General features: G+C 54.3%; 5 protein-coding genes across 5 annotated transcripts; 3 read left to right on the top strand and 2 right to left on the bottom strand.

Moving 5' to 3' along the window:
• Window positions 1–55: 55 nt before the first annotated feature.
• QC764_601120 (uncharacterized protein) lies at window positions 56–808 on the bottom strand (the record flags this gene model as incomplete). The annotated part of the gene is made up of 1 exon (XM_062948629.1): window positions 56–808. One exon carries the CDS (start codon window positions 806–808, stop codon window positions 56–58), a length of 753 nt encoding a protein of 250 aa, XP_062797632.1.
• Window positions 809–1,707: 899 nt separating this feature from the next.
• QC764_601130 (uncharacterized protein) lies at window positions 1,708–3,670 on the top strand. The gene is made up of 3 exons (XM_062948630.1): window positions 1,708–2,071; window positions 2,126–3,249; window positions 3,319–3,670. The coding sequence occupies exons 1-3, from the start codon at window positions 2,041–2,043 to the stop codon at window positions 3,604–3,606; spliced, it is 1,443 nt and encodes a 480-aa protein (XP_062797631.1). The 5' UTR covers window positions 1,708–2,040; the 3' UTR covers window positions 3,607–3,670.
• A 1,174-nt stretch (window positions 3,671–4,844) lies between these two features.
• QC764_601140 (uncharacterized protein) lies at window positions 4,845–8,578 on the top strand (the record flags this gene model as incomplete). Its single annotated transcript, XM_062948631.1, has 4 exons — window positions 4,845–5,355; window positions 5,416–6,242; window positions 6,684–7,139; window positions 7,194–8,578. 4 exons carry the CDS (start codon window positions 4,845–4,847, stop codon window positions 8,349–8,351), a joined length of 2,952 nt encoding a protein of 983 aa, XP_062797630.1. The 3' UTR covers window positions 8,352–8,578.
• A 583-nt stretch (window positions 8,579–9,161) lies between these two features.
• QC764_601160 (uncharacterized protein) lies at window positions 9,162–13,356 on the bottom strand. The gene is made up of 2 exons (XM_062948632.1): window positions 11,731–13,356; window positions 9,162–11,420 (listed from the first exon to the last, which is right to left on the bottom strand). Exons 1-2 carry the CDS (start codon window positions 11,976–11,978, stop codon window positions 9,371–9,373), a joined length of 2,298 nt encoding a protein of 765 aa, XP_062797629.1. The 5' UTR covers window positions 11,979–13,356; the 3' UTR covers window positions 9,162–9,370.
• Window positions 13,357–14,221: 865 nt separating this feature from the next.
• QC764_601170 (uncharacterized protein) lies at window positions 14,222–14,497 on the top strand (the record flags this gene model as incomplete). The annotated part of the gene is made up of 1 exon (XM_062948633.1): window positions 14,222–14,497. The coding sequence occupies one exon, from the start codon at window positions 14,222–14,224 to the stop codon at window positions 14,495–14,497; it is 276 nt and encodes a 91-aa protein (XP_062797628.1).
• Between the last annotated feature and the right edge of the window lie 1,019 nt (window positions 14,498–15,516).

Raw genomic sequence — 15,516 nt, 5'->3', positions numbered from 1 at the left:
AAAAACGCCCTCTCGTGCAGCATCGGTGCCATGCTGGCCAAAAAACATGCCGCGCTCAGGGGGCAGCCCGTTGCCGGAACCGAGAACGATTGGACCGGCGGTCCAAGGTCCCGTTCCAAGCTGGATATGTGGTGTGCCATTTTCCGTCATCGTATGTCGTGCTGCTGTTCAAACTTGGTTCGGGGACAGCAGCAATCGAAGTGACGACTATGACATCGGTGGTTGAGGGTAGGACTGAAGTTGGTGTCGCTGTTGACGAGCTCAAAAAGGACGAGATCGACACCAGTGTTGACGTCAAGTGTGAGGGTTCGATGGGTACCACTGGTTGGGCCGACGATGTCGGGAGAGGGTGAGCCGTGCTAGTTGCAGGCGTGGATGTGGGCTCGATATTGACAATCTGAACCGTTTTCGTCACGACGACAGTGTCTGTGATACGATTTGTGACTGCGGGCGACGTCATAAAAACTGTTTGAACAGCTGTCTTGGTAGGAGGCGTCTGTACCACGGTGATGGTCACGGGGTTCGGGGCGGGCTGATTGCCGGTACCGGACCCCCCTGAGCCCCCTGAACCACCGGGGCCGGAAGTGCCGGGGCTGCCAGCGCCGATCCCTCCTCCTGGGGACCCTCCCGGAGACCCACCCGGAGTCGTGCCGGAACCTCCTCCATCGATATTGACTACCGCATAGGTCGCCCTGGGCGCTAGGGCTGCTGGTTGTTGTAACGGCGACTCATGGAGCGGCAGAGAGAAACAAGGAAGAAAGAGAACGTAGGATGCTGAAAGAAATAGAGTTGCTCGGTTGGAATGCATCTTGAAGGCACTGATGTGTCTGATGTGTCAAGATGCAAATGGCCGAAGGCAAGGCGCACAGCAGCCAGAGCGAGATGCTGGAAAGCTGCAGCAGACAGGCATGCGTTTCAAGGGACGGCAGACAGTAGAGAAGGAGAGAAGCGGAACAAACCTGAGAAAGCACTCATGGTGCAGGATTATTTAGTCGAGGAAAGGCCATGATAATTCAGATGGCTGGCTTCAGTCGCAGTCACAGGCTCTTGTGTGCTGAAAGAGAAAGTGTTTTGGGCGACGGGGAGTGCTTGATTTGGAAATTGAGGAGGTTGAAGCTCCACCCCTGCATTGCCCCACCTAACCCGCCCGCTCGGGAGCGCTAAAGTACCCCTCCACGACCACACACCCCCAGCCACCTTTGATGGGCAGGGGAGGAAGAGAGAAGATGAGATGAAAAGTCTTATCGAGGAGCAGAGACTGTCACTGACTGTGTGAAACTAGTTTTAGATGTGGGCTGCTTTTGTACTCCATACCGAGACAATAGTATTGTCAGACTGGAGAGAGGGAGAGAGAGAAAGAGAGAGAGTGTGTGTGAGAGAGAGAGAGAGAGAGGTGCCGACGACACCTGGGGGAGGCTGGTATTGAGTGTGACAAACGGGATTCGGGTGTGGCGCAGATGCCGCTCGGGGTACAGATGGAGGGGCAACCCTGACAAGAGTTCCAAGGTTGGACATTTTCACTTTTTGCTGTCACTGTCCAGACCACGCGAGCGAGGAGTAGCAATTGGGCACAATCTGCTAACATTGCATTGCGAGGCAGCGCTTCTTTATAGCCGTCCACATGGTGGCCGAAGCTCGGGAAGATGTTCGTTGGGCTGAGCCGCTTGGCAACCAGCAAGCTGCTGCTGAGCCACACATTGACGCAATAGTTCTAGGCAGGCTCTCAGCAGTTCATGGCTGTGCGATGCGGGGTGAGGGGCAGAGAGGCTCAGAGGCAGCCGGGCCTGGTGCCTCGCGCTGATGGCCATTGATCTGCAGGTCACATCTAGTTTGGGAGATAGGTATGTAGTATATAGTATATAACCATGGGTAAGCAACCATTCTCCTGTTCCTGTCCTTCCTTCCACTTGCATCCACCTTGAAAATTTGTTGCTTCTTGGCTGCTCCTCTGCTGCCAACCACCTAACCGCTACCCTCTACGAATCCATTTCTTGTTTGCCAGAGCCAACAAAGATCTCGCGCATTTGCAAACAAGGACAAATGTCTTACTCAGGATACCCTCCGTACGGCCGTAAGTTCGAGACTGACTCCCAGAGCATCATGGCGCATTACTCACGAAACCAAGAACCCCCTCCGCAACAAGGGGGTTACTACCAGCAACCACCGCCCGGCCAGCAATACGGCGCTCCTCCTCCTCAAGGCCAGTACTATCAACAGCCCCCTCCCCAGAGCTACGGACAGCCTCCCCCCCCTCAACCATACGGTGCCCCCTCGCCCCAGCCATATGGCGCGCCATCACCACAACCATACGGCGCTCCCCCACCCGCCCAGCCATACGGTGCTCCTCCACCTGCCCAACCATACGGCGCTCCTCCCCCGGGCCAACCGTACGGCGCTCCTCCTCCGCAACCGTACGGCGCGCCCTCCCCGGCTCACCAATACCCTGCTCAAGGTGCTTACGGCGCTCCTCCTCCCCAGCAAGGATACGGTCAACCCCCACCACCTCAAGGCGCTTACGGTCAACCTCCTGCCCAGTACACACAGTACGGCCATCAATATCCCCCGACACCTGCCTCGCCAGGCTATGGCCCCCCTCAAATCATCGCTTGGAGCCCCGATGCCGACGCTCAGGGCTTGCGGGCCGCCATGAAGGGCTTTGGCACAGATGAAAGAGCTCTAATCCGCATCCTCGCCAACAAGGATCCCCACCAGATCCGCACCCTCCGCGACGCCTACAGCCGAATCCACCGTCGCGATCTCGAAAAGGATATCAAGAGTGAAGTTTCCGGTTGGTTCGAGACGGGCCTCATCTCCATCGTCCGCGGCCCTCTCCTTCACGATGTCCACCTTTTGCGCGATGCCATGGCTGGTATTGGCACAAAGGAGGCGGTTCTGAACGATGTCTTGCTTGGCAGGTCAAACGCCGATATGAACGCCATCAAGGGTGAATATCACCGCGTGTTTAGAAGGCGTCTTGAGGATGATGTCAAGGGTGATTTGAGCATGAAGACGGAGAGGCATTTCATGATTGTGCTGGGGGCGACGAGGGCGGAGGACTCGGCGCCGGTGGTGAAGATGGAGATTGATAGGGATGTGAATGACCTTTACAATGCGACCGAGGGCAAGGTCGGGACGGATGAGATGAAGGTGTGCAGTATTTTGAGCACGAGGAACGACAACCAGATTCGGGCTATTGCGTATGAGTACCAGCAGAAGTATGCTAGGAGTTTGGAGGATGTTATTCGCAGGGTAAATTTTGCCATACCATATGTTTTTGTTGTTTTTTTTTTTGGTTGTTTACTGACGTCAATATTGCAGGAATTCTCTGGACACATGGAAGATGCTCTTCTTTTCCAGCTTCGGCAGGGACTCGACAAGTACATGCATCATGCTGCGCTCCTTGAGGATGCTATGGCTGGCGCTGGGACCAAGGACCACCTTTTGACCAGCCGCATTATCAGATATCACTGGGACCGCACTCACATGCAGAACGTGCGCGGTGCCTACGAGAAGAGATATCACAGAAGTCTCGTTAGCAGAGTCAGGGGTGAAACCAGTGGTGATTATGAGAGGCTGTTGCTCGCCTGTCTTGGCGAGGCTGTTTAAGCGTAGTTGGGCGGTTTACTTAATTTCTAGCCAGACATGTAATGATACCAATTTGCTATTTTATACCCTCAATATGCATGAGCTAAGCGTTGGCGCATGACGGGCTTTAAGCACAACCTCAATACTATTTTGTCGGTGGCTTTTCCAGAGTGAGAACAAACGGGAATGGCCAACGAAAAGATGTCACAATATTGGCTGTGCCATGAAAGCGAACAGACTGCGTAATGACGATGGGTACATGCATATACCACCACCGCAGACATGTAACCCCAATAGTACCTCCCCACCAGATGATCTCAAAGGACCCTTCTCAACGGCAGAGTACTCCTGACCCCTAGACTCGAGCTATGACAAAGCCAGAATTGATGCAACCTGTCACAGCTCTCCCGTGGGATTACTCTCAGCGTTTTGTGTTTCAGCATATGAGACGGGTACAATTTGACACAGATTGCGGGTAAATCTACGATGATGGTTGAAATATTTTTTTTTGTTAGGTAAGCCCGAGTCGCTTGGGGGTGACAACATGAAGCTGAGCTCAAAGCCGAAGCGCTGCAGCAAGAAGAGAGGAGGGGGGGGAAAAAAGCAACAATACATGATATGATGACTTGGATACAAGGAATTGATCATGATGTTGTAAGCAAACGCGTGAGACGACGGGATCCCTGGACGCAATTGATGCTTAAGTGGAACCGTGGGAAAAAGTTTGTGTGTTGCCCGTGCACGGCCAGGGCTCGAAGTAGCGTTATGTACTGGTTAGCAAATATAATTGTCGCCGGAAGCTAGCTGGATTGGCTGTGCAAATTTAATTAAGTTGTTAATTATTTATTAAACACGATCGGCCTCCCCTTTTAACCGAAGAAAGCTACTCTCAAACGAGGGAAAACTTTTCTTGATAAAAGCAAAGGGGACGGCCATAGCGCCCCCGTCAGTAACGTTTTACTTTTACCCTGCGGTCCGCAGACATCACCACAACACACCATCACCATCCTCCCTTCTCTGCTTCACAATTTTTGGTTGGCAGTGTGACACATTGCACAGTACCGAGGTCTCTCTCTCTCTCTCTCTGTGTGTGTGTGTGTGTGTGTGTTACTGAGCAGCAGCACTGCGGGTACCTCTGCCGCGTCCAAGCCCGTCCTGCACTTTACAGCAATTGGCTGGAAGCTCAAACTCGATGCAGATCCAGACAGCCAAGAAACATCACTGAGCTGCATCTGTGAAGGGTGGAAGGTCCTAGGGTCATGAAGGAGCATTTTGGATGCTTTCGGCTCGCAACACAGTTACATGAAAGCCACTTGCAGCAACCACAGAACCAGGAAGCCACAGCCAAACAGACAGTAAAAACCATGGAGACTCATGGACAAGAACCATCAGCAGCAGCGGCAGTGACAAGCTCACCGTCCACGGGGCAACACGAAAACCCGCCGGCAGAGTCCAGTCCGGTGGTCCCAAGTATCCGGCAACAAACACCGTCACGGACGACTGAAAATGCCGTGCCCGTGGTCGGTGCTCAACCGGCCAGTTCGGAGACGCGTTCCGAAAACCCCTTCTCCCATCCCCGGGAACCAGGAACAGTAAATGGGCTTGTGGCCTCGATATCAGAGGCCATCGGCCGGCCTGGAAGTAGTGTGAACAAGCCACCAGTGGTAAAGCCGGACGGTGAGGAGGTTCAAACGTCCACAACAGCTCCAGCGCCGGCACCAGCACCAGCACCAGCACCAGCACCAGCACCAGCACCAGCACCAGCACCAGCACCAGCACCAGCACCAGCACCAGCACCAGCACCAGCAACAGCACCAGCACCAGCAACAGCACCACCAGTCCTCTCATCAGCCCCTCCACCTGCGGCCCCAGCTCCAGCTCCAGCTCCAGCTCCAACCCCAGCTTCCGTCTCAGTGCCTGCCCAAGGTCCCGCTCCCACCGGCCCGGCCCCACAACTTCCACCTCCGCAACAACCCTCGCAACAGCAACATTCTCAGCCTCCACCACCGCAACAACAACCACTGCCACCACCAAGACCGACTCCGGCAGCACAAAATCATCACCCGGCCCCGTCCCTGCCTTCGCAACCTCTTGCGCATCCTGGGCAAGCGCAGCCGCCATCGCATCAAGCGCACCCTGTGCACCCACCCCAATTTCACCCTTCAGTGCGTGTCGTGTCTCCACAAACGCGTGAACAAATTCCTCCGCCGCCGCCGCCACAACCACCACAGTCGCAACCTCAGTCGCAACCCCAACATTGGCACCGTTGGACCGCGCCCAGCCATCCACCACCATCTGCCCATCACCCACCGGCAGTTCACCACGCGCACCAGCAGCCCCAGCACCATCACCAGCCACAGCCCCATCATTATCCCCAGCATACTTTGCCATCGCAGCCGCTTCCCCGGCGGTCCATGACTGACCGGCCCGTGATCATGGACCCGCCTGCTCGGAGGACCAGCCATATGCCGGCGCAAAACTCAGGAGGCTTCCCATCGCCGACGCTAGACCATGCCAGCGCCAACCCCAAGTTTGTCGACGACTGCACGCGCATGACTTATGCGATCCAGCAGAGTCTTCCCGAGGCCGTCCGACGCATTGTGCGGGACCACTGGGAAAAATGCCTGTTGGGCACAGAGTTTCATCAAGCTTTCATCGTAAGTTGCATATCTCATATTAATTACCCTCTTTATGTCTCGGTATTTCCACACTTTACCCGCATTCATTCATCCATTCTTTTGACGCGCCCCCATCCCGAGCACCCATGCCCTCGCCCTCGCCTATTGTCCTCGCGCTTGCTCCCTGTAATGGGCAGAGTTGCTCTTGCCGGTGGGGAGCTGTGGAAAGATACTCTCGTCAGTTGCAGGGCAAGAGTGGATGGCTTGCTTGTTCTTTGCCTGCCCGCCAGCTGTTTTCTTTATACCCTCGTATCTATGATACGTCTCATTCTACCTTTGATCTGATTTTCATCTCACCTCCCTCCTCCCTCTCACACAGCCATGCCCGAATCGCCATACCGTCCTCCGCCCGGCTCGACCATTGTCCCGACTTCGCATAACAAATGTGGTCCGGTGCCGTTCCCACTAACCGCTCAACAGCTCAATGCTTCTATTCATCATGCGGTCCCGTCCATCACACAACGTGCCGTCCGCGACTTTGGAGCCAAGATGGTGGCCGACTCCATTGTCGACATTATGAACCACTTTACTACCGCGGATATCGACAAGGTCGCCGACATGATTATCGACAAGGCCAGCGACAACTTCCTCGACAAATGTCTGGAAAAGCGACTTTTAACCATCGAGGCCGCTCCACTGACCAATGCTCTCGCGAAAGCTGAACGGCTGGGGTATGAGCTGGGCGATGTGATCCCAGAACAACAACAGGGCCAAGCTCATCCGGCTGCCGCTGCTCCTAATGGCCACCAAGCTCACCCTACCCAACCGGCGGCTGGCTATCCTCCTGCTCCGTCTGCTCCCCCGTCGTCGCAACATCCAATGCTTCAGTGTGCTAGGTGCTTCCGTACTTTTGCTCAGACTTCGGCTTTTGAATATGTGAGTACATGCCGGTTTTGACAAAGAATTAGCGTGCTGACCTGCTATGTGTAGCACACTGCATACAGCATTTGCACTATATTACCACCCACCTCGGCTGGATTCAAGCACTCATGCCCATACTGCGGTCAGGGCTTCACAGAACTAGTAGATCTGAATGGCCACCTCAACGGTAGAGTTTGCGGTCATTTTGATACGGTCAAACTTCCTCGTGGGCCTGGTCGACCCCCAAGAGCTGCTCCCATTCAGCATGCTAGCCCCGTACCGATTGCCTCATCGGCGCCAAACGGGACCCCTAACGCTTCCTTGTCAACTCCAGCGCGATCCCAGCTCGTGAATCGCGCATTGGCAGGAACGCCGACAGCCTCACCCATCCCGGGCGATCCATATGCTCACCTCACGCCTGAACAATTCCAAGCGATGAACGAAGAGCTTCACGAGGCCGAGATCAAATACCGACCAAGATTTGCCGAGGCGGAAGCCATTCCTGATGAAAACGAAAGACGCCAGAGAGTCGAGGGTCTCAGAAACAGCTTCGGCACCAAGCAATCGATGATCCGGAAGAAGTACGGAGTCAGGCTGCGTGAACGACGTACCAAGGCAGAGATTCAGGCTGAGAGGGAGCGTCTGGGCATCAAGCAGGCTGAAAAGGACCAAGCGAGGGCGTCCATGGGGCCTGCTGGCAAGACAGAGGATAGGCCAGTGGTCATTAGCGATGTCCCTGTGCCTGTTAGGCCACCGGCAGCTGGGTGGGTGGCTGCCAATACGCCAAGGCCAAATCCTGGTGCTGCCGAGGTGGAGGAGCACGATGCGAAGAGGAGGAGGACGGACACGAATGGGGGGTATCAGACGCCCTATAGGACTGGGGTGGAGGATACACCCACCCGCAAGGTCTCGGTCAGCTTTGATGGGGCAGGTGGTTCAGATGTTCAGAACACCGGCAATCCTTATCCCGCGCTTGGAAAACCCCCCAATCACGCCGACCTCGCAGCGCAAGCCGCTGCGGCGACCGCTGCGCTGAATGGCCAGAATGGGAACAGCTCCAAGCAACCCATCGCTATCGACGATGGTGATGACGACTCGGACTCATCGGGTGATGACGAGGATATCCCTTCTACGTTGCCCGCCCACGTGAGGAGCAGCCTGGGGGCGTCGGCGGCTGGCAAGACGGGGAGTAGAGCTGGCTCCACGGCGTCGATGACTCCTGGATAACCTGATCATGGCCAACAAAGAAAACTATCTGTACCAAACTATTGTTTTACATATATTCCCTTTTTCTTGCTTCTTTTGCACATATATATACCTACTCAACCACGACCTTGCAAGCCTTTGATATACCACCCATCATCATCAACATCATCATCATCATCAGCTTTTCTTTTTCGCTACTCATTCTATAGCTGGACTGGCTTTTAAGTAGAAAGTTTTTGAAGGAAGGAAGAGGAAAAAGCAATGGGTGGGTGGTATAGGGTTTATCAGAGGGTGAAAAAGGTTGGTTGGTTGGTTGGTGTGGCTGGGGGTAAGTTATTTGTTCTCTTTTTTCATGCATGGCATAGCGTGGCAGGCAGGCGATAGGCGAGACAGGGTATTCTTTTTTTTTTTTTTTTTTTTTTTTTTGTACTTTTCCTGCAAAAGATGGGTATATTGATTGAGTAACTGTTCATACAAAAATCGACAAGACATCTTCATGAATGGCTGTTTGTGTTGCTCTATTACTCTGGTACGTGGTTCCTGCCCTCTTTGCTTGGGTGTTCGGTCTTCTCAGACCTAGACAATCCATCTCAGTGGACTTACACACATGTGCGCAGCAGGCCCCCCTTTCATACCCTCATTGTGTATACTATTCACAACTGACATGACATCCTTTCCCCTGTACACAGCCATCTACAGTTAACAATATGTATTTCTGTACACTTATATACGTGCTATCCTCCCCAATCAATCCCCATACACATACCCTTCTCCCCCAGCCCATCCCCTTTTGATATCCTTTTATTTCTTTCCATATCACAAACCCCCCTCCCCAAATCCTTCCAAAACTAGCAAAACAACCAAAGCAAGCTCAAGCTAAAATGAACAAATCAACGCCAAACATGCTGCTAATAATCCGTCTCCCCATCAAATAAATAACAAGTATCCATAACACCCATGACAAAACTCCTGCGCTTAAGATCCTGTCCCATTCCAACAAAAACCCGTACCGCAATCCCCTCTCCCTCAAAAATACCATCCTAGTTCGTAACTCTCCTCACCCACAACCCCGTCGGCTCAAACTCGTTATCCCTATCCAGCCTCTTGTAAGCCCGGTGCAGCTTCAAGCCCAGTTCATACTCCTCCCTCTGCACCTCAGACAACTCCTGCTTCAGCGCCTCTACCTTCTTCTTTTCGATTTCCCTCTTTCTAATCACCTCCTCGCTGTTCATCAGCTTGTCCGTCGGCATCATCTCCGTCATCTGGGTAATGGACCTGTTGATGTTGATTCGCCTGTTTGCCAACGCTCTCAACTGGGCATTCAGCAACCCGACACGATCCTGGGCTTCACCCTCGGGTGGTGCTGGAGGCAGAGACTTGTTGATGTCTGAAGCACGAGAACTGGGGCGTTCAATGGCCTGCGCACGGGCAACAGCTGGGTTTACCATCCTCAACTGCTCCGTATGGGTGGTAAAAGGCGACGTCATGAACTGGTCGATCGGAGACGTCACCGGGCTGTTGTCAGAGGACGGGTCGATCTTGCCGCCGTGGTGGAGGCCGACTGGAAGTGAGGGGACAGGTGGCTGGTCCTCGTCAACTAGCTCGTCGCCGTCATCCCGGGTTGTACCCGTGTGGCTGGTGGCGTATGTGGTTATGCTGAAGCGAGAGGGAGGCTGGACGTAGGTGTCGTTGTTGGCGGTTAGGGTAGCCGGCGGGGCAATATCAGGAATAGTGAGCGGGGAAGTGTGCAGTGGTCCTCGAGGTGGTTGCGAGTAGACAGAGGAGACCGAGTCTTGGTGTTGATGGTGAGTATGTAACGGAGGTGGCTTTCTGCGAATCACGTTGGACTCGTGCGGGCTGTTAAACTCGGGGCTGGGGAGTGCGGCCATGCTGGGGACGGCATCCCTGGAGAGCTGTCTGGCAGCCATGGCTGGTGCATCCCCCCCGCTGAGCGGAGTGCTCGAAAGCGGCGGGCTCGGGTAGCTCTGCGCATTCTCTGAATGGAGATAGGCCGTCGGGGGAGTCAGCTGGGACGGAGTGTGCACGACATTGTGCGACGTCTCCCGCAGGCCGGCCCTGACCGTGGACGTTTCAGTTGCGGGAGGGCTGATGGGTGGGGTTTGTCCTCGCCGTGGCACACCCCCTAGTGAGATGCCAGGCCTTGGTTTGTCTGCTTGTACTGGTGTAAGAGTTCTCCTGCTGCTCTTCTCGGGGATCCTCAGGGGTGCAACTTCAGGAGTGTCGTGGACGGGCTCAACGATGGCAGTTCGGCCGCTCGCACCTCGCCAACCAGGGCGGTTTGATGTGAAGGCGCCCGCAGCGGGATCTGTGTCATGCTGAGGCTCTCTCTCCCGGCCAGCAGCAGCCTTCTTGGCAATCCTCCGCACTCTGTCAGCGAAAGATGGAGGCGCTTGTGTAGGACTGGTCTGCGGGGATGCCCAGGCAGTTGCTGTAATTCCCAGACCTTGAGAACATTCGGCAGGAGGCCCTTGAGACGGCCGAGCACGGTCAGCCGCCGTCGGTTCACCTGTCAGCCGATCCCAGCGGGGTGGTTCTTGACGTGGTGGGTGGTCCCGATTAGTAGAGTTTGGCTCGCGCATGACGGTACCTGACTGCTTCCTCCGTTCCCTACGCATCATGGGAATGCTGGTAGCACCACCGCCACGGCTGTTGGGAGCCCGGCGAGGCGACTGCCTGCCTGTCTCGGGGGTGGGCGTCTGCTGCCGTCTCGAGTGGTCATTCTGAGCACCGTTGTTGCGGAAAGCCGGGTGCTGCTGGAGAAGAGCTGCTGCGTGATCGTCCTCCTCTATTGGGGAGACATCGCCGGGCAAGAAGCGCTTCACGCCCTCAGAGTCGGGCTCCGGAGAACTTGGCGGGGAGATCTCCTCCGCCCCGCCGCCGCCGCCGCCGCCGTAGCGGTAGCCGTACTTGGTAGCCACGGTTACTGTGTAGTTCGAGGCGGGCGGTGGTGCCTGTGCGTCTTGAGAATACACAGACGACGGTGGTCGGTAGGTGGAGGTGCGGACCTTGATTCGAGCTGGGTTGCGGGGAGGTGGCTCTTGTATTGCTGCGCGGGGAGTAGATGTCTCACTGCAGCACAACGTGACTCTATTAGCAATGGGGAAGCGAAGTCGGATGCAGTCAGCTGCGGTGGATGGCAAGAGACTGGAATGAAGGAAGAAGTAATTGAAAATAGGTGTCCAGGTGAAGTCAAGCCGCCCGACTGGGTTCGTGTGTAGGTAAGCATGAGGCGCTTTAGTTGCCCAAAAAAAGCTCGTTGCAGCCGAGCCCACAAAACAGCAACACGGCAGGCACTCAGCAAACTCGAATGTGACCCCCGCCTGACTTGGGTTGGAAGGAAGAGGGAGGTGAGATGATGGGAGAGCAAGCAGCAACTCACAGGTGAGACTCCAAAAATTCTCGAGGCGGCCGTGGGGGAGGCGGACCTCCCTTGATCGAGTAGCTGTACCCTCGGCTTTTTGGCGCATTATAGTTACTGTATCCCAGACCTAATCTCAACCCCTCGTCGTCCTGCTTTTGAGGGAGCTTCAACCTGTCCCACATCATAGGCATAGTATCTGATGTCCTTCCCACAGCCCCAGTTCTCCTCTTGAAATCCCTCTGCCTGGGCTGCTCTGTCCGTAGCATTTATTAATATCTCTGGCCTTCTCGCAACTGACGATTTCCGCGCTCTCGAATAAGCCAAGTTGGACTGCGGAGGTGGGGATGGCGGGATGCGGGCAAGGCCGCGTTAGATCGTCACAGCGTCGGTTTGACCAAGCCAGGGGTGCATGAGCCTTGATATCTCCGGGAATTAAGTAAAGACGGCGCTGTTGGTCTCTCGCTCGGGGTGAGAATTGGAACAGGACTTATTATGTGAGGTGAGATTGGAGGGTGTCGGGACCTTGATAAGTCTGGCACACACTTCCTTCAGATGCCGGGTATCGTTGTTGACAACACCAGATCTGTTTGAAAAGGTGCTGTGGAAGGATCAGGTTATTGGCTGTGGCTGTTTTGATATCAACCGTTATTTCCACGTGGGACAGCTCACAGAACTTCTACAGCCAAGTCGATGTTTTGGTGTCTGTTTATGACCTGAGTGCGAGGATATCGGTCATTGGGTCAGAGCAACCCTTCGCCGCCGCGGCGCGCACGGCACTGGGTCGTGTTCGGTGGTCCTCAGCGCGCGGCTTCGGGGCGTTGACGCGTGATTGGGGGTGCCTCGAGATTTGTTGGTCTTGGTCACTTCTCGCTACTGCCGGGTGGTGTCGGTGAAACGGCCGGATCCTGCAGTCCCAATTGCCTAGCCAAGCCCAATATCCAGAACGACGGGATGAAGTGTCTAGATATCTATGATCTCTCTTTCTCTCTCTCTTTTTACAGTATCTAATTATTACCCTGTTGCCGATCATGGAAGCATCTCAACTCTTCAGCCGCTTATAAGATCCGTCAGATGGTGGTCCGCGCCTCGCCTCAGCATACACGGCTGGGAAGCAGGCCTGCACAGGCCTTGGAAGAGAGGCAGATCGTGCAGGAAGACGCCATGAGAACCCTTAAAAATTCCTGGCAGCGGTGCAGCAGCTGAAGAAGTAAGCTACCCTTGAAGTTGCAGTGAGGCGAGATGGTGCATCTCGTGACTCTGATTCAAAAAGGCTTTGATATGAAATAATGATGTAGATACAGTGTGATAGTCTGGTGTGAATGCCGCTAGCGTCTGATATTTTTGGAAGATGAGAGGGGCATATCTCTTGTTTCACTCTGAGGATCCACCCTGCACCCCTCCCGTCCCTCCTCCGAACACCTCGGAGCTTGTACGACTTCACATCATGAGCTCGAGCAGCGCCGCCTTCTCGCATCTGACGCTTGCCGAGCTCCTTCTCCAGATTTTGCTGACAACGGATGGGAAGAGGGTCTCTCAGACGGCGGCCGCTACCGACTGATCGCCAGGGCATAGCATCTGGGGGCCAGCTCAGACAGCTCTTTTCTGCAACAACGACATCCCGTCCGGCATGAACTGTAAAAGTCGTAGAAAGCATGGATGAAGCTAGGAATGGTTCGAGCGAGTACATGAACGAAACTCCCGGAGAACCCAGACCGAGCGTGATGAGCAAGAGACCTTCTCATGCAGCAGCCCATTTCATGCGGGTTGATCTTCCTGTTGCCAACCCTAACCCCACCCTTATCACTTACACGATAAGGACTTCTTCAATCAGACAACTCATCCAAAGAATCGCCTGTTTTCTCGTCAACATCTCGCTATGTCATTCCACATCGTCATTCCGGCCACTGGCCCAATCCTGCGCAACCCCATGGCGCAGTCTATGCATGTTTGCCAGCGCAGCAAGAACGGACAAAAATGGGCAACCATCTATCTCGTTGGTTCCTCACCATCTCCAACCCCATCCCACTTGTTGTCTCTTCCTTGGCCAAAGCTTCATTCCCAGCAGGGACCTTGTGTAGGCGTTGTATTTCCTCAACGGCGCAGTCAAAAAAACAACAGACAAGAGAAAATAAAACCCACTGAGCACCGACTCACCGCCATCTCGTCCAATCTATACTGCTTATGGTACCATATGCAACAGCAGCACTGCGGCACCGCCCATATGTCTCGAGCTTGAAACCAAGCAATGGTCACTTCCAGCTCACCCGCATTTGGCCATCGAGGGTTTCATTCTAGACGTGACATTCGAGAAAGGATCGGCAATCTAACCACTATTCTGGAAACTCGCGTGGCTCATATCCTGAGACTATAACCTTTCAGCTATGTAGCAACACCACTTCGGGTTGGGTTGTGGGTGGGCTTGGTATGAGCCACGCACCGGTTCGAAAACTAACTGCTGCAGCATCGCGGCGCAGTCTCTTCACACCTTCAGGTTTCGGTATTCAGGGCAATGGGCTTCCCGCGGCGGATAAGATCGGCAAAACCAAAGTTGAAGCAACTATCGTCAGTTGAGCACCTGCATACAGGTACATATGGGGGGCCAGCTTCTGCTCTCCTGGTCTGCCGGTCCTATCGGAACCACGGGCAATTGTGTCTTGAAGACTTGGCGAGTGACAATATGCCTCGACTTGGTGTGGTGGCAAAGGTTCTAGTGGCTACACAGCCGCAACGACGTCAGCTGGGAATTCAAACACGAAGTTGGAGGGGAACAAAAAAACTATCGTGAGAGGGAGAAATCAGGGAATTTTTGATGCAGTTGGGGGGGTGGTTTGATTTCAGCTGGGAAGGATATGCTCTAACGAGATTGTGAATAGGAAGCTGAGGGGTATTGCGAAGTGTTGTTGCCCGTCACTTGATGGGCTATTGCAAGGTTGAACCAAGACACGACACAGGTGGGTTTATCTATGTGGGAAATGGTTGACTTTATCCACGTTGATCAGTTCACTGTACAACTCAGAGCCCTTCTCTGGATATCAAACACCAGTCGTGCACCGGGCACAAAAATCTTAGCCCGATGTCTATAGCACCCACCTATTCAATTCAATCCAGTAGCAACACAATCATGACACACCAAGGTGACTTGACGCAGATTATGATGCCGCCCACGCCTCAAGAGATGGTCAAAGATAACATGGGCCTCGACCAAACTCGGCAACCTTGCCTATCCAGACTTGAAAAACCAAACCTCTCACCCTTTTCTACATCAGAACAGCCCGTACCATATTGACGTTCCCCAGTTTGAAACAATCAACTCCAACCGCAACTGCACCTCCAGGTGACATGTGACGCAACGTTAACGACCCCCACCGACATCCTGGTTTTCCCTCACAATACTTGACATGATTCCCAACCCTCTATGACCCCCCAAACTACCTGAGGAGTTTCTGGTGTCGGTAGAGCGGATGAGGGGTCTCGGTGGTGGGAAGGAGATGGACTTTGGTTTCTTTGGGAGGGACGGGTGGTGTGTTGTTGGGAGTTAGGTTTGTAGCTATTTGTGGAGAGAGATGCAGGGATGAGGACGGGGGTGGTTGGTGTAATATCAAGTTGGTGGAAAGTCGAGGTTGAGGTGTGAAAGTGACATGGCGAGACAGGTTGGTCTTGTCTTGGGAGTGAGGGTGACGGTTGCTGCCCGGCGGGGTTCGGTTTTTAGAATGGGAAGTGGGATATCAATGGTGATGTCGAAGACGGAGGCTGGAAAGGGGTGTTGGCTGGCTGTCTACGTCGGTGTTGTCGCCGGCTGCTTCC

Source organism: Podospora pseudoanserina, chromosome 6 (genome assembly GCF_035222485.1).
Source record: "Podospora pseudoanserina strain CBS 124.78 chromosome 6, whole genome shotgun sequence".
NCBI classification, from domain to species: Eukaryota; Fungi; Ascomycota; class Sordariomycetes; order Sordariales; family Podosporaceae; genus Podospora; species Podospora pseudoanserina.
This window is presented reverse-complemented; position numbering and strand designations above follow the sequence as displayed.